Source organism: Chroicocephalus ridibundus, chromosome 2, assembly GCF_963924245.1.
Source record: "Chroicocephalus ridibundus chromosome 2, bChrRid1.1, whole genome shotgun sequence".
In the NCBI taxonomy this organism is placed as follows: Eukaryota; Metazoa; Chordata; class Aves; order Charadriiformes; family Laridae; genus Chroicocephalus; species Chroicocephalus ridibundus.
Window position 1 is genome coordinate 149914178 of NC_086285.1, and position 21544 is coordinate 149935721.

The window sequence follows — 21544 nt, forward strand, 5'->3', positions numbered from 1 at the left end:
GTTTGAGTCTCATTTCCAGCTCTTATTCAGATGGTATTCTCTTTTCGTCACCACCTGTTGTTTCAGTCTATTTAAAATCCTAGTTTTGTAAACATTACATCATGTGCCTATGCTAATCCCTCTCTCTTAACACTAAAATCTGTTTTGAAATCCAAGTTGCTTTTGCCCAGTTGTGCAACACTTTATTTTTTTGAACACTTGCTGAGCAAACAGCAAAAACAATTGCCCTAAACGCAGAAAAAAAAAAAAGGGATTTTAAGGCAGATTTAATCTTCAACCTTTTAACACAATAGTATAAGGAGAAACAATGGGTTGAAACACTGTGATGGGGAGTTGACATGGGCTCTTTCATGGAGCCCTGCAGAAGGTTTTGCTATTGTTTCTCACACTGAGGCATTAAGATCAACAGTAAGGGAGGCAGGAAAGCTCTGCTTCCATATCCAGGTGCAGGTGAGCTCGTGAATACTGCTACTGCATCCATAGGGCTTTCATCAGCGCATCTCAAAGCAGTTATTTCCACTAGTCTCCGATTTGCCAGTGGTTTCACACAACCCGACTAAAACAAGGAGGAGTTTATTCAACCAGAGAAGACTCTTCATTGAGGAAACGGTGGTAGATTAGTAACACTCTGTGTGTGTGTGTGTGCACGTGTGTGTGACTGATCTCATTAAGAAGCAATTTGTGCTCTGGCAGTTTTATTGTTGCTGTGCTACAATCCAGGAAAGAGCTGAAAGAGCTCAGGAGTGATGACAGCAATAGCAATAGGGTTTTTGAACAGAATTGTCTATAAAGTTAAGAAACCCATTTTTTCCTGCTCGTTTCAGAAGCTGCAATACGTTTCTCTCTGTCGGCTCTGAAAGGACTCTTAGAGCTCCCTGCAAAGCAGGAGGCAAGTCTAAATTACCACCACTTTCACAAGGACAGGGACATGGGGAAAGTCAGCATTTTAGAAATTGGTGTATTTTTGTTGCCAGTCAATCTCCCCTTTGTTTGCCAGGGTGGATCAATATGATCGATAGGCGAGATAGCCATCTGAAAGGAGAGAGGGAAAGCAGCGCAGAGCAGAGAACCTGTGGGGTTTTACAAATCACTCTCCTTTCACTTCCCGCTGCTGTCTCCACCCTCGGTGCGTTGTGACTCCTCCTGGAAAGCGGCGATGCTGGAGTCTGCCGGGACTGGATCAGCTCATCCCGTGCAATGCTTCAGCCAGCTGGCAGTGCAGGAGGGCTCTGCTTTCCCTGCCGCCGCCTCCTCCTCTGCAGGGGGAGGAAGCTCCCATCTCCACATGAGAAAACAGCTTTTTAACCTGTGCGAATGAGCTGGACTCTTAGAGGGATTAACCTGTCCGGTAATTGAATTTACAAAGACTGAAAGTCCGGGTGCTTTCAAGTGAGTGGAGGACAGTTCGGGAATGGGACTGTGACTACACAGAGAACGTGCTGTGGGGCTGCGGCTCACCCACGCTCTGCTCCACTCACCCTTTTGCAGGGGACCATGGACAACATGTGCTGAGACCGAGTGCTGGGCAGAAGCAGCAGTGGGCTGGTGAAGATGGAGAATGGCACAGGGGATGAGCAGAACCAAACTGGGCTGCCACTATCAAGCCAGGAGATCGTTACAGCTGAATACCAAGTGGTTACCATCCTCTTGGTCCTCCTGATCTGCGGACTGGGCATCGTGGGCAACATCATGGTGGTTTTGGTGGTCCTCAGAACCAAACACATGAGAACTCCCACTAACTGCTATCTGGTGAGTCTGGCTGTGGCAGATCTCATGGTGCTTGTGGCTGCAGGACTACCCAATATCACAGAAAGCCTGTATAGATCCTGGGTGTACGGCTACGTGGGGTGTCTCTGCATCACTTATCTCCAGTACCTAGGGATCAATGCTTCTTCTTTTTCCATCACTGCCTTCACTATTGAGAGATACATAGCCATCTGCCACCCAATCAAAGCTCAATTCCTATGCACTTTTTCAAGAGCCAAAAAGATCATTATTTTTGTCTGGGCTTTCACCTCCATGTACTGTATGCTCTGGTTTTTCTTGCTAGACCTTAATACAGTAGTCTACAAGGACACTACTGTTGTGTCCTGTGGCTACAAGGTGTCCAGGAGCTATTACTCTCCTATCTACATGATGGACTTTGGTATATTTTATGTTGTGCCAATGGTATTGGCGACTGTCCTCTATGGCCTGATTGCTAGAATACTGTTCCTGAACCCTATCCCTTCGGACCCAAAAGAAAACTCTAAGACATGGAGGAATGACGTGGCTCACCAAAGCAAGCCTGTGAATTCCAAGATGACTAACAGGAGTTTCAATAGCACTATTGCTTCTCGAAGGCAGGTAGGAGCAGCAGTTTGAAATGGCTTTCTGAAACCTAAAACCGCTTGCTTTAGAGATCACTAGTCTAAATGTGTGAAAGGGGGTGAAATATATTCTCCCTTTTTGCTAAGTAGTCAAGCTGAAATTCTGTGACATACACGTACAAATATGTGGGGTTTTTTTCTTGCATATTCATTATCAACTACTGCAAGGACTGAAAAACAAACACTATTTTGTTTCCTATATGAAAAAGCAATTAGGAGGTGTCAATAAAGAATGAAACAATTAAAAATATAGTTTCCTTATATTACAGCCTGTTAGTAAATCTGCCAAATATACAAAGTGACTCGAGTTATTTTGAGAATTGAAGAGAAGGAAATAGCCTGGGAGTTTAGGAGACGAGCTTTTGTCCCAGCTAAGGCACTGTGTCACTCTGCAAATGCAGTCAAGTTGCTACTTTTCCTGTCTCTCATTCCCCTGCGAAAGGTCTACTTCAGCTTAAGTCTGTATATAAAAATGCTTTGTAAATGCTAAGTATCATCTCTGTTATTGTTTCTTATAAAATATTTTTATGTATTGATGGCTCAAAACTGAGGCATAGATTTGACTAGCTTCTTTTTACATTGTTAAACATGTATGCCGCAATGTGTAATTATACAAGTAGAATACAATTAGCAGATTGATTATGGCTGTTTGCAATAAGCCGTACTGCCCCGTGCACACACAGCAGGCAGCACAGCGGGGTGCAGCGCTGAGAAGCGCGGGGCGCATGGCTCCGTAGCCAGCTTTCGGGGGCAGGCTCCGCTGGGGTCAGGCAGGTTGATGTGAGCGTTGGGAAGCAATGCTCCGTGCGGAGCGACGTGGCTCGCAGCCCTCGGCAGCCACCGCAAGGCACCCCGGAGCGTGGCTTTGCCAAGTGGGATGCTTCTACCTCCCTGCGCTGCACGGTTCCCTCAGGAAGCAAAGCTGAGGTGTGCACTTTTTCAAGCAAGCTGAGTGTCCCCCTTGGGAGATGGGTTGAACTTTTATATTCTTCTTGTTTTATGTAGATTGCTATTGCTTAATGAGAGGGACCCTTTTCCCTTATTTCAGAGATGGCACTGACCTCAAAAGTCAACTGAGCTCCCTGCTAGAGCACCGAGCGCTCCCAGAGCAGTAGAACCATGCCTTGAAATGCACAGCTGAAACATGTGGGCTAGATTATATTTAATTATGTGTCTCCACTTGTAGTTAATAGTCAGATTAGAAATGTTTAATTTTGTTTTTCTTTGTCCATTAATTAGTGGAAGAAGATAATCTGCTTTTCAAGTTCTCAGTATCACTTTAATATACATGCTTGATTACGTGTGCTTAGCATCACTTGAAAAACAGACAAATCTTTTACACTGAGCATTGCTGAATGTGGATACTGTTTTTTTATGAAGCCAAAAAGTGAGGATTATAATATGATGTCTTTTATGTTTTGTAAAGACAGCAAGATGTTTTCTAAAAGCCTAAGTAACCTGATGGTTTAAAGTAGCATCATTATGAGTAAAGCTGACATTTGCCTATAGTACAACATAGGAAGAAAAGCAAGGAGAGTGTGGCATTATTAGTAATATTTTTTATATAATAGCAGCATGCAAAATATAGCCAGTGGTGTAAAAAGGGAAAACACAAGTCCGTATTCAAAGAAATATAAATTCTCAACAGTTAGTAAGACACACAAGTGAAAATTTCCTCCTGCTCTGGCAAAGACATGTATAGCTAACAGTATAGTTTGGCCTCATAGTGAATTCTGTTGTCATGTAGAACTGTCTGTATGCCTTCTTGGGACTGTGCTTGCACTACAGTGATGGAGTTGCATACGATGTCCAGCATTGGACATTGCCACTAGATGTCACTAGAAAAAGTGGCTGAAAATGTGGCCTACACTTCCTACTTCTGTGGCATTTCTCATATTTATCCAAGAACGTTTCTACAAAATGACATTTGTGCGTGTTCCTGTGGTGGGTTGGCCCCAGCTGGCAGCCAAACACCTACCCAGTTGCTTGCTCCTTTTCCCCCACAGCAGGATGGGGGAGAAAATGGTAAGAACAGGAGCAAGAAAACTCATGGGTCAAGGATAGGAAGATAACTTATCAGTTATAGTCATGGGCAACGCATACTCGACTTGGGGAAAATTAACTTCATTTATTTCCAATTTATTGCCCCTTGTTATAGTCACAAGTTACACTCAGTCCCTTTCGTGAGGCAACTGGCAGCATGAGGACAGGGAGAGATGTGATCAGGTCACAGAGGTTTGTTACTCCTTCCTTCTCTTTTCCTCTGTTTCAGTGTATGTATGTCCTCCCCGAAGACCAAGGAGCACCTCCTCCTCTAAATTTGGTGTTCCCCCTGCTATTTCTCACTCTTTTGTTCTCTTCTCCCCTCTCTCTCTTTTTCCAGAATTTTTGCCATTTCTTAAATATGTTTTCACAGAGGTGCCTCCAGCTTGGCTGATGGGCTCAGCTGTGTCCTGTAGAGGATCTGTTGGAGCTGGATGGAACCATCTGTGTCCAGCATGGGGCAGCCCCAGACCTGTTCTCTGAGAGGCCACCTCTGCAACCTCCCCACTGTCAAAACTTGGACATGGAAATTCAGTGCAGTTCCACCAAGTGATTATGAATAATTATTATTATTATAATTCACCTATTATGAGCTCACATTTATATAATATATCAGAATGAAACAGTAAATTAGATAGGTTTCCTCAACTTTCATAAGGGTTTAATTTAGGAATTTCATAGCCATTTTTGAGGAAGAATAATCCAACATGGTGGTATGTGAATTGATTTCCCCACTTGATCTGACCTGGATTGCTTGGCTAATCTGGATTTAGCTTGACTCAGACTGCCAGATCATACCATTTTCTTTAATTTTTGCGGGACTTCCCATTATCTCATCTATGTTAGGAAGGTTTTCCAACATTAAAAAAGGCCAAAACTTGCTTTTTACCTTGGTAAGAAAGCATTTTCTCCCCTACCTGTTGGTTTTTTAGACTTTTTTTAACCTATGTTATTGTGTTAGAATATAGCTATATATGTACTGTTGACTTTTGTGTTTCTACACCTGCTTCCAAGGCTTAGTCTTCTATATACAGTCAATATCTTCTATATACAGTCAATACTTTCTATTGTGAGTCATACAGTTATGCAATTTCAATTTTTTTCTTCAAAAATGCCAATGCATCACTTTTAGGTTTCTGGTATCAGAATTAGCCCAGAATTAGAAGCTGACGGACTAAAAATACATAGATCAACTTGGAAACCATCCTGGATACAACACCTAGGATGCTTCCTCACATCTGGCACCAACAGAAAGGGCAAAGCAAGGGAGGAACAACCCTGATATGACATCTAGAATAGCTTTATACTCAGGGAGGAGGCAGATATAGAATAAAATAACCATTTCCTTACAACTGTGGAGGACAGATACCTAAGCTGAGGCAAGGGTGAGGGGAAGCTCGCAAGCTCAGCAGTGAGATAAACAGGGGAAGGGAGGTGGCTACAGCTGAAGGAGAATTAATGAACCATGTTCAGTTTTATCAGAACAGATATTTTCAGTCTCTGATGTAAACAGACATAACGCCAGTACTGAAGGGGAAAAAAGTGGTCAGGTGATCAGAGGACTATTTTGTTTTAAAAACAGAATGGCAATTTAGAGCATTCTATGATTTACAAAGAAGGCCCACGACATATTTTAGAATGGTGAGTCAAGCCTATTTTAACGTATTTTTCATGTGAGATGCCTAGGGCTAAGCTCAGAGTGAAGCTATAGTACATCTCCAATGAATGAAAATCAGCTTTTCCAGGTAGAAAGTGGTCCTCTGCTTACTCATGCCATTCCCTGCCTTCACCCTCCCACTCACACAATTTAAAAGTCACAGAACTATGTTATTTCTAGGAAATACTTATTTAATTCCAATGTTTGGAAAGCTACTGGGAACAAAATCTGTTTACTGAAGGATCAATACCCCCATGCCAACAACCACCAACGGACAAAGCCTTCAAAGTACTCTTCAGTGCCCCCTGACGTTTTCGTTCAAAGACAAAACAAGACAAAACTCAACAGGGAAGATAAGGAAAAAAAAAAAACCAAACAGGTATAAAAAACGGTCCTTTTTTTTAAAATGTCAGAAGAGAGGGAAAGGAACAAAATAAGCTTTCTTTTCTCATAAAGTATCTTTATTTCCAACACATATTTGTTTCACTGGACAATAGCTGTTACTGCTGATATTGGACAACTACTGAAATTATGAGCTACTTGTTTTCACTGCAAAGTAAAGTTCTGCCAAGCAAAGGAGCACCAATATGTGCCCATAGGATGTGTCAAACTCCATTCTTACATCCACTTCTGAAGAGCTAAATCAGTCCCACTCGTGCAACATTGATTTTGTTTTACAGAAATGTACTGGATAGTGGGGTGCGATAGATGTATTTTAAAGGTTTTCAAAAAGAAAATTAGATTGATTTGACATCCAGGTACTCCTTTGTACATGGGAGTATGTTTCCAATTCACTTTGTACTTTCCATCAGGCTCACGGTGTCCCAGAAGGAACAGAAACTCGTACATTCTGCCTCTTCTTTGTCAGAAGCTAAATCCAGCTGATCCACTCTTTATGGAAAGCAGTAAGAGCCATTTATTGCCTTTGCAGAGTTTTTGATCAGCCACTACGAGTCAGTAGGCAACACCTGGCTTTCTCCTGAGGGAAGATCTCTGCCAAAAGAAAGCGAGAGACTGATATGCTTTATTTCCAAAGGAATCAGTTTGTGCTCAAGGCTGTGTGGTGTTAGGCCCTGAGGAATCAACTAGTGTGACATTTGTTTTTAGTATTGAAATGTGTAGGTAAACCTTCAAGCCTGAGTTTAGTTTGTGACTAAAGAAAAATCTAAAACACCTATTAGGTCTGATGGAGCTGGAGTTAACTGTGTCGAATGGACTTTTGGCTATGCTTTGCAAAGAAAATAACCTTATAATCATAGAATATAGAATCGTCTAGGCTGGCAGGGACCTTCAAGATCATCAAGTCCAACCATTAATTTAACACTGCCAAAAAGTGTTAAAACACTTAAAAACTTAAAACACTTAACAAAAAACAAAAAACAGTTAAAACACTGCCAAAAAACACTACCATTAAACCATATCCCTCAGCACCATGTCTTTTAAATACCTCCAGGGATGCTGCCTCAACCACATCCCTGGGCAGCCTGATCCAGTGCTTGATAATGCTTTCAGTGAAGAAATTTTTTCTAATACCCAATCTAAACCTCCCCTGGTGCAAATTGAGGCCGTTTCCTGGGAGAAGAGACCGACCGCCACCTGTCTACACCCTCCTTTCAGGTAGTTGTAGAGAGCGATAAGGTCTCCCCTCAGTCTCCTTTTCTCCAGACTAAACAAGCCCAGCTCCCTCAGCCGTTCCTTATAAGACTTGTTCTCCAGACCCCTCACCAGCTTTGTTGCCCTTCTCTGGACCCACTCCAGCACCTCAATGTCTTTCTTGTAGTGAGGGGCCCAAAACTACCAATAGGGGTCTCAGTGATAAACAACGATACAGTATTTTTTGCAAAAGATTAAGAGAAAATGAAACGGTGACTAAGAGTAAGGTGAAACCTCTGTGACCACAGTGAAACTATAGAGCATTTCTGCTGATTGATTTGCATAATTTGAACCTGAGAAAATAGAATTAAATGTTCTGAGTACCTCAACTTTCTCCTCATCCATTGTTACCAGTTTGCCAGTCTTGCTCATTGGGAGGGCATGCTTTCTTTGATCTGCCTTTTCTAGCTGACATACCTGTAGAAGCCCTTATTATTATTCTTTGCATCCTTTTCTGTGTTCAGCTCCATCTGTGCCTTGGCCTTCCTGACCCAATCCCTACACAACTGTGCAGTGTTCCTATACTCTTATCAGGATACCTGTCCCTGCTTCCATTGCCTGTGCATTTCCTTCTTACCCTTTAGTTTGACCAGCAGTTCTTGACGCAGCCGTTCTGGTCTTTTTTTTCCTTTCCTGATTTCTTACACCTAGGGATCAAGAGCTCTTGCTCTGGAAAGCATCCTTAAACATCTGCCAGCTCTATTCTGTTCCCTTGTTGCTGAGGACAGGCACACATTTCCTCAAGTTAAACAGGAGGGAAGCTGAGAAAACAAAGTTTTCCAGTGACCGTCAGTTGAATCCAGGTCACAGTGGATGAAATTTCAAAGTTTAACAAAGGAAAGACCAATATGATTAGGAGATGATATCATGACAAAGAATATCTCTTAAGGCCAGACAGTGCAAAGTCTATTTACTTGATTTGGAGACAAAGAAGGAACTTCAATGCAAATTCAATGTTAAGATTTATTTAACAACTATATGATCATTTGGACAGATGTTCACAGGTCCCGAGGAAGTGAAGTTGATTTCTACTCACTCACCAGAAAATACAGACTATGAATTTGGAGTGGAGCTGTCTAATTAAACACATAATATGAATGCGTAAGGTATCCTAGACCTCATGAAACACTGGGGAACTGCATTTGTTGTCATGGAACTAGAGTGAAAGCTGCACGTAGTGGCAAGAAAGACTGAACGTGATCCAAAGCATCATGACCCAACAAGAGACTTTGTCTCAGATCCCTCAGGAACTTAGATTAAAGAAATGTCCCTCCAATACTTTGTTATAATTTCAGAGAATCACTGATGCTGTCAGGTGTCTCTGGAGATCATCCAGACCAAACTCAGTGGTAGTGCTTTCAGTGGTGCTGTGGTAGGCTGAAGACATCTGACTTGTTAGCTTACTGGGTAGCTGTTCTTCTGCCACTTTGTTTTAGTTTCTTCATTGCAGTTGCAAAGGCAGGCGCAACAGATTGGTCTCTTATTTTTCAGATATGTGTATGAATGCATTAGCCTACCAGTTTGTGTTTTTGTGTTACAAAATGGTCTGTTATTGGTGCTTGCAAACCATCCATATTGTTAAGTTTCCAGAAAACACGTTCACTGACTGTACCCTAATCAAAATTAATAGCAATTGAGCAAACATTAACTGCAATTGCAGACATTTATAGGGCATAAACAGTAACGCGCGTGCATAAATTCAAACCAGAAAAAATACAAGTGCCAGTACTACCACATTGTCTACTTTGACTTCAGCAAGGCTTTTGACACGGTCTCCCACAGCATCCTCACAAGGAAGCTTAGGAAGTGTGGGTTCAATGAATGGACAGTGGGGTGGATAGATAACTGGTTGAAAGATAGAGCTCAAAAGGTCGTGATAAGTGGCACAGAGTCTAGTTGGAGGTCAGTGACAAGTGATGTTCCCCAGGGGTCAGTACTGGGTCCTGTTCAATATATTCATCAATGACCTGGATGAGGGGATAGAGTGCACCCTCAGCAAGTTTGCTGATGATACAAAACTGGGAGGGGTGACTGACACACCAGAAGGCTGTGCCGCCATACAGCGAGACCTGGACAGGCTGGAGAGTTGGGTGGAGAGAAACCTTATGAAATTCCATAAGGGCAAGTGTAGGGTGCTGCACCTGGGGAGGAATAACCCCATGCACCAGGACAGGTTGGGGGCTGACCTGCTGAAGAGAAGCTCTGCGGAAAAAGACCCAGGAGTCCCGGTGGACTGGATGAGGATGACCATGAGCCAGCAATGTGCCCTTGTGGCCAAGAAGGCCAATGGCATCCTGGGGTGCATCGAGAAGATTGTGGCCAGCAGGTCGAGGGAGGCCATCCTCCCCCTCTACTCTGCCTTGGTGTGAGGCCGCACCTGGAGTACTGTGTCCAGTTCTGGGCTCCCCAGTTCAAGAAGGACAGGGAACTGCTGGAGAGGGTACAGCAAAGGGCTATGAAGATGATTAGGGGACTGGACCTCTCTTATGAGGAAAGGATGAGGGACTTGCATCTTTTTAGTCTGAAAAAAAGACGGCTGAGAGGGGATCTTATCAATGCTTATAAATACTTAAAGGGTGGATGTCAGAAGGATGGGGCCAGGCTCTTTTCAGTGGTGCCCGGGGACAGGACAAGAGGTAACAGGCACAAACTTGAACATGGGAAGTTCCATCTCAACATGAGGAGGAACTTCTTTACTTTGAGGGTGGCAGAGCACTGGAACAGGCTGCCCAGAGAGGTGGTGGAGTCTCCGCCTGGACGCATTCCTGTGCAACCCGCTCTAGGTGACCCTGCTCTGGCAGGGGGGTTGGACTAGATGATCTCCAGAGGTCCCTTCCAACCCCTGTCATTCTGTGATTCTGTGATACCTAAGGTTTGACCAGATTGTCCATTACTAAAAACAGCAAACAAATCAAGTTCACTATAATCAGCTCATTGCCTCTATCAACAGTAGTTCATATTCAACTTATATTCACACATTTCAGCTTCAGCTTTACAAAGGCCTGAAATTCAAGCTAATAATTCTTTAGTCTTTACTCATAGTCTTCCTTTCTGCATCTTTACAGCAAAAACTACCATAAGTATCAAGATAAATCTCAACACTCCTTTTTCTTGGATTTTTTATATGAAGAACCACCACAATTTCACTTAACTTCGAAACTGTATTTCCTTGCAGAAATAAAAGAAATAATGGCTCCTATTTGAACTTTGGATGGTTTAGCCACTTTTATTTTACAGTTGATGCTTAGGGTAATGAATTCAGAGCAGATGTGCACCTGTGATGGTAAAAGTTGAAGGCTGATCACAGTTTCCCCTCTTCTCCATTTTAGGCATATTATACCCCAGTCTTTTATTAAAAAGATAAGAGGAATAGAAAGTTTTCATATCATGAATAGAGAATGTGTTATTCAAAGTACGTCAGGGCAGATTTCACAATAAAACAATGGAACAATGATTCACTAATAAGTAACACCAACCAACATTAAATGTTTCTTTACAACATACAGTACAAGGGATAAAAGCTATTTCTGACTTTTTTTTTCCTGTAAGTGATTAATTTTGCTTACAGTCCTTGCTTTTTTTTTTTCCCTAGTATCTCTCAGCATTTCTAAAATGTTCATATTTTTTCTTCTGATTATTTGAATCATTTTGTAAGCAACAAAATGTCTTGAAGACTCAGGCATTGCAGGAATGAAGAAGAGAGTAAGAGAACTTAAAACTGAAGGACAGAAAAAGCATTTGCCTACCACACAGGAAAACTTTGAAAATGTAGGGAAAATTAAATCCTTTTTTTCTAAGAGTACCTGTACTGTGAGCTACCTTGGTAAGCAGCTCATGACCTTTTAAAAGAGAGCAAGAGGACAGGGGAAGCAGACGGGAAGACAAGGAAGCAGCCTGGTTCCCTTTTATAGCAGCTAAGAGCACATACATTGCTTGTCTATCATCTGATGTGCTCATGGAAACACAACCTGAGCTGTGGGCTTCCTTTTCTCTTTCTCTGATGCTCCTCATTTGTCCAGTCCTCCAGAGGAGATCCTGGCTCTGGATGTGTTGATCTCATCCACACTTCCATTTTATCTTATCTAGCTCAGTCAACAGATTTTTTTTCTTGTCCATCCAAAATATGAATATTGAATTACATATTTTCAGGTAGATTTCATTCTTTCCCCAAAGGAATTCCTAGTTTCCTCAGGTATCAAGGGGACTGTGAAAAATAAATACAGCCTTAGGTAGCAAATGTATTTCTTTCTACTTGGGATGGGATCCAACTCACTTAACATTATGCATACCTCACATAGTTGCTTAGTGCAGTCAAATTGTCTGAGATCCACCCATGGCCAATTAAAAAAGGTAGGTTACCCTTTAGAGAAAGTCCTCTCTTAGACGTTGATGCAGTAGATGATGATGTGCCCTCTAGAGAAACCTCTCTCTTCTCTCACAGCAGAGCAAGCACAAATTCCAGCTTGCAATGAAAGATAAGCTTTGTATGGCTTACCTGAAATCCATAATCACATTGCTTGGTTTCACTTGCAGTGTTATTACATCAAGACCTTAATCCTTTTATTTATTTAATCATCCTCCTCATTTTACAACTTTTTTTGGATTACAAAATAATGGACTGGCATGTGTGGCCAGCAGGTCGAGGGAGGTGATTCTGCCACTGTACTCCACTCTGGTGAGACCCCACCTGGAGTACTGCGTCCAGCTCTGGAGTCCTCAGCACAAGAAGGACGTGGACCTGTTGGAACAGGTCCAGAGGAGGGACACGAAGATGATCAGAAGAAGGCTGGAGCACCTATGCTATGAGGACAGGTTGACAGAGTTGGGGTTATTCAGCCTGGAGAAGAGGAGGCTCCGAGGAGACCTTATAGCAGCCTTCCAGTACATAAAGGGGGCCTACAGGAAGGATGGGGAGGGACTCTTGATCAGGGATTGTAATGACAGGACACGGTGAATGGTTTCGAGCTGAAAGAGGGTAGATTTAGATTAGATATCAGGAAGAAGTTCTTTACTGTGAGGGTGGTGAGGCACCGGAACAGGTTGCCCAGGGAAGCTGTCGATGTCCTGTCCCTGGAAGTGTTCAAGGCCAGGCTGGATGGGGCTTTGAGCAGCCTGGTCTAGTGGGAGGTGTCCCTGCTCATGGCAGGGGGGTTGGAACTAGATGATCTTTAAGGTTCCTTCCAAACTGAACCACTCTATGAGTCTATGTTACACAATCTCTGTGCACTGCAATGAACACCACCAAACACAAGACAAAAAGATACTCTTACATGCCTCTAAAACACCCGAGTGACTCTGTGGCACAGTAACTTAGTAAGTATGACTATTACTTCTGCCTATCAGTGTAAGAAAGATTAGTATTCAAAGGAGAAGGAAGCAATACCAAACTGTTAGTACCGTGGTAATGAAAATGTCTCATAAATGCACTTTCTTAGAATGACAAGGTTTTGGAGCAGGAACGAAAGAAGAATACCAATTCAGAATTAAAATATTGGGAATCTGTTTAGTAGAAAACATTTTAAATATTTTTCAGAACATTCTTAGAAGCCAAAAGATAGCGTTGAAGAGTGGTTTTGTGCAGCCAGTAACACATTCAATCTCAAGCACTTTGCTATCATTCAAAGTACACTTGAAATTTGGCCAAAAGCCAAAGCCTTTTAATCATGTTTTCAATGTCCGTAACTAAGAATAATTTGTACTCTGAGCATAGGATACGCAGTGCACATCTACAAGAAAAGAGCGATCAGTGTATGTTCGCCTTCACCTGAGTAATGAATGAGGACACTAGTGCTTCTGCTTTCAGGGAACTTCGGTGTACTGTTAGAGACAACAGGTAATAAGCAGGTTCTTAAAACAGTTTGTCCCCTTAGCACTCCACTGAGGTCAAATAATTAGCGCACACACACACTCGTCCTGCAAATGATACTTACTTATGTTTCATATGAGATGATTTGAAAATGGGTATGGCAGTTTGCTTAAGGGAAGTGGACCAAACTTTCCTCTGAGCTACTTCTGTGCTGCCCCATCAGTCCCAGTGAAGACTTTTTGTGTGGACAAGAAAGCAGCTTTGGCCTAAATCATGCATTTAGAAGCTGGGTTCATCTGTAAAGGCAAATTCAGGTGTGAAAAAAGTCCAGGGCATGCTTGCAGCACCTTTGGATCAGAAGCCCTGAGGGGTGCCTCAGCCTTCAGGGGGGTGACAAGCCCCCCAGCCACACTGGGGAAAAAGTGAGCAGTGCCAGAGCACCTTCTAGGAGCTGCTGTCATCTGCACAAAGGTCGTGCTCTGAGGTAGATGGTCATGAAAAGCCTCCAGAGCCAGCTTAGAGAGGATTTACCAATAAGCAAACAACTATCTGAACTTAGGGCTTTGCAGTAGGTCTCAGAAACATGACCACTACTGGTCAGATGGATCAGGCCACTGAACTTCTACCTGGCAATATAGAGCTTGTGCCAGATTTGTGATTTTTGGAGTCTTTGGAAGGACGTACGCTGCAGCCAGTCTAAAATGATGGTGGATTCTCCTTACTGGCCTGCACTGACTGAATCACCAAGAGGTGCCATCTGTGGCCACGTGGTTCTGCCTCTTCACTTGCACTGACTGTAGACCCTGTGGCAGGGTATGGGTACAGGGGTCAGATCTTTACCCTGAGCAAACCAAAAGCCAGCTCTACATAGAAGTGCTTGGGTTTTAGTTGAACCAGCAGTCTGACCTGACCTGCACCCTGTGTGGGGCCAGCACGAGGAGGGAGGTGAAAAGAGGATTTCTTTTTTAGCTGCAGTCATACGTTACTTCGGCTTCAGTGTATGTTCATGCCAGGAAACCCTGGAGTCTGAGCACTGCAAGACAATGTCTTACCTGGCATAGAGCCTGAGAGCGCGGAGCTAACCTTTTGGCATTTTTAAACACATTCAGACCTGCAGACTGAATTGATTTCAGCTCAGGGCACTTTATGCTGTGACCATGATATTTTTTATCTAGTACTAACAGCCAGTTCTAATATATTGTGAAATCACAGCCTCAGTAAGCTGAACATGGCAGCAGTACAAGCTTCTGGTGTTAGATAGAGGGAAAATGCACATCAAGCTGCCAGTATACATAAATTCAGCTAACAGTTTGCACACTGCATACATATATGTCTTTGTGGCATATAGGACCCAGTCATTTCAAGAGTAACAGCATTTTCTTCATTGCTGTAAAGTAGTAATTGTGTGACTCTCAGATATCCCCTTCTTGACAGTAAGATCAATTTATTTCTACTTCAGCCCAGGATCCAAACTGACAGCTGCGCCATTGTAAGTGATTCTCTGAGCAATTGTTCATTAAAGACATGCTCAGAAGAAATGTAAATTGCCAATGATCAGTAGGTATGATAACAGAGTCCCCTGCTGAGCTTCTGGTAGCAAAGTACTCTGATGCCTGTGTAGACTTACCCACTTGCCCTCTGAATGCCTGAGCTGACACATCTGTTAGTTGGGCTCAGTCCCGTTCTTAATTGAAGCTCCATAAATGGTTACTTTCTTCCTTTAAATGTGTATTATTTTCCATGATGAATGATTATTCTGGGTTGAGTGGATTTGCTCCTTTTGGAGGTGCAGGCTGGAGCTGAGTGGGAGGGAGGTGAGGCAGGAGGTGAGGAGCTCCGAGTCTTCCTCAGCCAGAGCCGGCCAGCACTGGGTCACCTCGCTCTTTGCAGCCACGTTCACAGGACAGGTCCTTTTAGAAGTGGTTCGAAGATAAGAAAAAATCATTCTTTTAGCTACCTGAGACATTCACATTCGCATTTTGCTCTATGGTGATGATGGTTTGTGCAAGGCAAACAAGAAAAGCAGTCTAGGAGTCATGAGGAAATGTATCAGTCAAACAACAAAAAAGGAGATAATATTTCACCATCTCATTTTTTACTTCTACTGAACACAGCTGTAGGGAAATCAAAAGTAGGAGTGAAAGGAGAATTATAGGATCAAATTGTAGCCTTTGCATATGTACATTTAAAGAACACGATAGATATAGATATATCAATATGTAATTTTGCTCTTCATCCCATTCTTTATCATAATATCTATAACAAACCCAACAAATTTGGTTATATGTTTATGTGCGTTTCTATATAGCTAGAAGAAAATGCATCCCATGAGAATGCAGGCTTTCTATACAATGAACTATCTGCTCAGAAGATGAGGGAATTATATACTCCTATAACTCCCAACAAAAAAACACACCTAAAACTGACACGTATACATGAGTGATTTTAGTGGCGATATCTCACTTCAGTTGAAGCGCATCTCTTATTGATCCACATCTACCCTTTCTGCAAGCAATGAAAATATAGCCTGTGCAGCCAGAATGTGTCCTGTGATTACAGGTGTTGCTGTTTTATTGAAGTATAACTTCAGGCACCCATAAAGAAGGAATAAAGTATAATGTGACTGAAGCAAAGGTAAAAAGAAGTTCTTTAAACTCTCAATAGGCAACAACAGTTTTATGTCAAGAAGAAAGGCAAATAGTAGAAAACCCCATAGTCAAAAGAAGCAGTTGTAGCTCACCAAAATCAGTGCCAATGCTTTCCAGTTCCTGGACACACAGTTAACGAGGTCATCTTCTAACTTACATGTGGCCATCCCACCCTGATATCCTACTGTCACATCTCACCGTACATTCTACCTTGTTTATTAACACCTTTCAAACTTACTTCTTACTTTTTAACAGACTAGGGAATACCATATATACTAGAACTAAATTATTTATAGGAGAAAGACTCTTTTTACAGTTCTTTTTTCTAATTATTTAATTATTTCTTGTTCACTTAATTTCAGCTGTCCTGGGTATCCCCAAAGGTTATGTTTTTCTTTGTTTGAAACAAATTTATGCAATAGATGAAACTTTTTATAATAACCAAGTTTTAGCAATAATCCCTTTTTTCCTGGCTGTGTAAACTTGAACTGACATTTCATAGTAAACATCAAAAAATGAAGATCTAATTAAATATTGAGGATTTGAGGAATGGGAATAAATCTAATCTTTTTTTCTTTTTTTTTTTTTTTTTTTTTGCATTTCTTTTGGCTTTGGAAACTCTTTTAGGGTGGCTGTTAAAGCAGATAATCTAAATAGGCTTTAGGTTCAATTACTCTACAGACTGTACTAATCTAAAGGAGGAGGTCTAATGTGATTGGAAAGAATAGCATTAGACCCTTTTTTTTTCACACAGAAACACAGAATCGTTCGGGTTGGAAGGGACCTTAAAGATCATCTAGTTCCAACCCCCCTGCCATGGGCAGGGACACCTCCCACTAGACCAGGCTGCTCAAAGCCCCATCCAGCCTGGCCTTGAACACTTCCAGGGACAGGACATTGACAGCTTCTCTGGGCAACCTGTTCCACTGCCTCACCACCCTCACAGTAAAGAATTTTTTCCATTTGTATCAACACTGCTTTCCAGCTTGAGAAGCTGCAAATCCTCAGGTCTATAACAATTAGCTTACTGGGATGTCATCTGGAAAGATTCATTTAATAAAAACTAGGAGGAATTTGGAGCCAGGTGGGTTTTTTTCGTTCTTACTGTAGAAAACCTTTCTGAGTCAAATATTGATCAAAAATTCCCAGCTGAAGAGACTGTCAGTAGTTTTGCTTTGACCCTAGAGTTTCAAGAATGCATCTATTCCTTCCAAGATGAGTACTAACCTTCTGCCTCTCTTCTGTCTGCCTCTCTGTTCCCCCAGGTTACCAAGATGTTGGCTGTGGTGGTGGTTCTATTTGCATTTCTATGGATGCCCTACCGCACGCTGGTGGTGGTCAATTCCTTCCTCTCCAGCCCCTTCCAAGAAAACTGGTTCCTGCTATTTTGCAGGATCTGTATTTATTTAAATAGTGCCATCAATCCTGTAATTTACAATCTCATGTCCCAGAAGTTCAGAGCAGCCTTCAGGAAACTCTGCAACTGCCAGCAGAAACAGGACAAGAAACCAGCCAACTACAGTGTGGCCTTAAATTATAATGTCATCAAAGAGTCTGATCACTTCAGCACTGAACTAGAAGATATAACTGTCACCAATACCTATCTGTCCTCTGCAAAATTGTCCCTTGGTGATACGTGTTTGTCATCTGAGGTAACAGTTAATACATTTTAATTTTTGGTGTATAGTCCTCATGAACCAGAGCATGTTCATGTGCACGGGACTGTGCTGGGATAGCTTTCAGCTGGGGCAGCACAGCAGAGGACCAGGGAAGGCTGGTGGTGACAGACAATGCTCCACCAAACAGGGCATGGCAGGGAGGGAGAGCTGCCCAGAAAGTGATGCTCTCCAAGTGCCTTGTGCCAAGCATGTGACCGGGAGGATCTGGGGTAGAGGGAAGGATGAGTAGAAACACAGGTTAAGCCTTACCCCCCGAGCAGCAGAGGGCAATGGTGGAGCACCAGAGAGTGGTGCTCGGACATGGTGCCTCTTGTACATGCCTGGCAGGAGGGTGGGCATCGGTGGCTGAGCTCAGAGATTCCTCCTGGGCATGCTCTGGCTGCCTGTAGGAGGCCAATGGGGTGTTTTCTTGTGTCCCAGCCCCTGTTTGGGGTTAACTAGCCCAGTGCCACCCTGCAGCTGGTGCTAAGAGAAGACATGGATCTCCCCCACAACAGCACTCTGGTCCTGACAGTGATGAAGGCCACATCCACTTCCACACTACCTGCACCATCCCCGTGTGTAGCACATCTCTGTAACCCAGCTGTCTTCTATATGATGATGCATGTTACTGCTTTCATGATGCTTTTTTACACCGTGCTACTTAAATGCTGTTTATGAGCCTGTATGCCTCAGACCTTACAATACAGATGGTCCACAGAGAGACTTAGTTTTTCATTTCCTTTTGCAGATGATATGAAAATGAAAAATATTTCTTTCTCAGTTTGCTGTTTCTCTTCTCACTTTCAGGCCTGAGGCCCACCTTATTCCGGGTATGCAGTCATATAAAACCTTTGGATGCTTTGTTCCCACCAACCTGTATGAAATGTAAAAGCATTTCTGCTCACAGAATTGCAGGAGTTACCATATATCTCTACACACCTGTCTGTGTCCTACAAGAAAAAGGAACCTCCTGGGGAGTGAAAAAAATATATACTACTAACTGAATGAAACACTTAACATAACTTTTAGCAGGTGAGTTGACTTCAGAGGAATGCCCAAATCCTTCACCTCGAGTATTGGCCAACAGCAGCCTGAGCACTCAAGAAGAGCGAGGCTGCCCAGGACTTCTCCAGGGATGCGGAGCGGGGCAATGGATGATGCTCGTGGTGAAGGTGAGAGGCGAGGAGAGGAGCTGCCCTCCCACGGCCACTGGGCCGCGTAACCGCAGCCTGTCCGACAGCAGCCGTAACCACTGCCAATCACAGTAACTACCAACCATCGACTCCCTCATCCCACAGCAGTGCAAATCCAACTGCAGGCATCATAACGTGCTTCAATAAGCAGACATCTGACGGCAAAGAGCACGAAATCTTTTTTTTTTCATGGTTTTTGTGTTGGTTTTTTTTACCTTGAACTGCATGAAATAGGAGGACCATTCAATGAATTCGCAGCAGGGAATAAACAAATTAAAAAGTCAGTAGGAAGCTGTAAAAAAAACCTCTTTTTTTTTCAGCAAGCTAGTTTATAGATGTATCACTTTAAATTTAAAGTCTCAGCTAATAGTGAATCTTGTCTGAACTTGACATGTATTGAAGAGTGTTGGACAGGCTTTTACTAGTTAATATTTATGTTGGTTCAATAGTAATTCTGTCTCAGACCACTACAGGGGGTTTATAGCTTCGATATATGGAAGTCTATAGGGAATATAGGGAAGTGTTCAATATAGAAAGTCTAGGGAAAAGAGGAAAATTCAGGGAAAAATGTCACTTTTCTCATTTTTTGTCTCAAAGGTTATCCATTAGAATACTTCAGGACATAAAAAAATGATTTGAAAGATTGATTTGCTGTATATTTGTCTGGAAAGAGAAAATACAGTGAAAAAGCATTGCCAACTTTTCTTAATTTTTGTAGCTCGTTGTAATGTTCCCTTTACGTGATGACCTTGAGCACTGGTTTAGATCATCTGGAGCCGGAAACAAAAACTGACGTTATAGAAGACCAGTTTCTAGGCTGTACTTGCCCTGCTTGTTCCAGCTGCAGCTGAGGTTACCAAGATCCACGGCTCACCCTTGTTCCCTGCGAGAAGTCACCGTGGTGGCTCATTTGCCAGCATGGCCACTTGCCTGCCCTTCCCTCACAGGCTGCTGACAAGCTGTCTGGGGCCACATCTCCCTCGTCCCCAGCTGAGGTCTGAATTCGGCAAATAACTTCTGCTTTGCTCTAGACCAGATAGAATTATGTTTTCCGACTCCTGTGCAGCAGTAACAGAAATCCGTGAAGACGCCTGAGTATTCTGTTTTGTTATGAACATTTGGCACAGCTTTTGTACGTGACATTTAAAAAGCTATAAAAAATAATTGTTCTTGTAAAAATCCTGTCCGGTGTGGGATAAGAGAGGTAGCCTCACTAGCACTGTAAGGCATCCCTATCCAGTTTTTCTTTGAATATACAGCCGCTTCCCCAGTTCAAACCACTTTCACTTACATTCAGCCATATTTGCAAATTTTAAGTGAACTAAAAATATCCCGATACCTCACAGATTTAAACTTCAGTGCAAATTCATGTCTGCCGCATCCAAAAGCCTCCATTTGACACTTTTTGGACATCAAGGAGGAAGGGAACAGTCTGTATCCTGCTCTGTCTCTGTCCTTGCTTTAAGGTCCGTTTTAACTCTGCAGAGGTTTCTACCCTGGCAGAGCGATGGCAGGGTGTGGAGGGAAGCAGCACCAGGAGGGTTTAAACCAGCGGTACAGACATGACAAACTTACTCCGGAAAGAACTTTCTGTCTTTTACTTCCGCCAGCACCAGCCTTTTCATTTCGTCAAGCAGAGGGAGCGAGACCGTGGGGGTATCCTGCCTCTTGAGACTTTTCCCTCAGGTTATGGGGAGTCAGTGTTAAAAACAGGCAGCACACGGCACCAAGGGCAGGCTGTTCGCTGGAGCCTCTCCTCTGAGGCGCAGGAGCTGGCAGGGCTTGGGCTGGAGCTGGCAGCTGGACCCAGGATAGCTGTGTTGCAAGGTTTTCTCAGTCCTCTGCCCTGGAACACACACAAGCAGAAGGGGGATGTCTGGACTATTTGCTGCATTTAAAATAATAAGAAAAAAAATTTATAATGACAGAGTAAGTCACTTGGCAGCCAAGCAGAATTACAGAATCACAGAATGGTAAGGCTGGAAGGGACCTTCGGAGATCACCTAGTCCAACCCCCTGCCAGAGCAGGATCACCCAGAGCAGGTTGCACAGGAACGCATCCAGGTGGGTTTTGAATGTCTCCAGAGACGGAGACTCCACCATCTCTCTGGGCAGCTTGTTCCAGTGCTCTGCCACCCTCAAAGTAAAGAAGTTCCTCCTTATGGTTAGGTGGAACTTCCCATGTTCAAGTTTGTGCCTGTTACCTCTTGTCCTGTCCCCGGGCACCACTGAAAAGAGCCTGGCCCCATCCTCCTGACACCCACCCTTTAAGTATTTATAAGCATTGATAAGATCCCCCCTCAGTTTTCTTTTTTCCAGACCGAAAAGACCCAAATCCCTCAGCCTTTCTTCATAAGAGAGATGTTCCAGTCCCTTAATCATCTTGATAGCAGGCAAAGTTGACCAAGGTTCACCTATCAAAAGAGAAGAATACAATACCAATGCTATTCTAGAGGGAGTACCTAGCAGTCATATCTCACAAATACAACGCTATAGCAGTGACATACACCTTGA

At 43.0% G+C, this 21544-nt stretch overlaps 1 protein-coding gene across 2 annotated transcripts; it reads left to right on the forward strand.

Annotated features, from left to right (window-relative positions):
* The first annotated feature begins 1198 nt into the window (after positions 1-1198).
* TRHR (thyrotropin releasing hormone receptor) lies at positions 1199-19307 on the forward strand. Of its 2 annotated transcripts, XM_063324045.1 has the most exons (3): positions 1199-2346; positions 17442-17828; positions 18645-19307. In XM_063324045.1, exons 1-3 carry the CDS (start codon positions 1552-1554, stop codon positions 18648-18650), a joined length of 1188 nt encoding a protein of 395 aa, XP_063180115.1. In that variant the 5' UTR covers positions 1199-1551; the 3' UTR covers positions 18651-19307. The 2 variants fall into 2 exon arrangements, with proteins under 2 accessions (XP_063180115.1, XP_063180114.1); XM_063324044.1 differs by lacking the exon at positions 18645-19307 and having other exon boundaries at positions 17442-17849.
* Positions 19308-21544: the final 2237 nt, after the last annotated feature.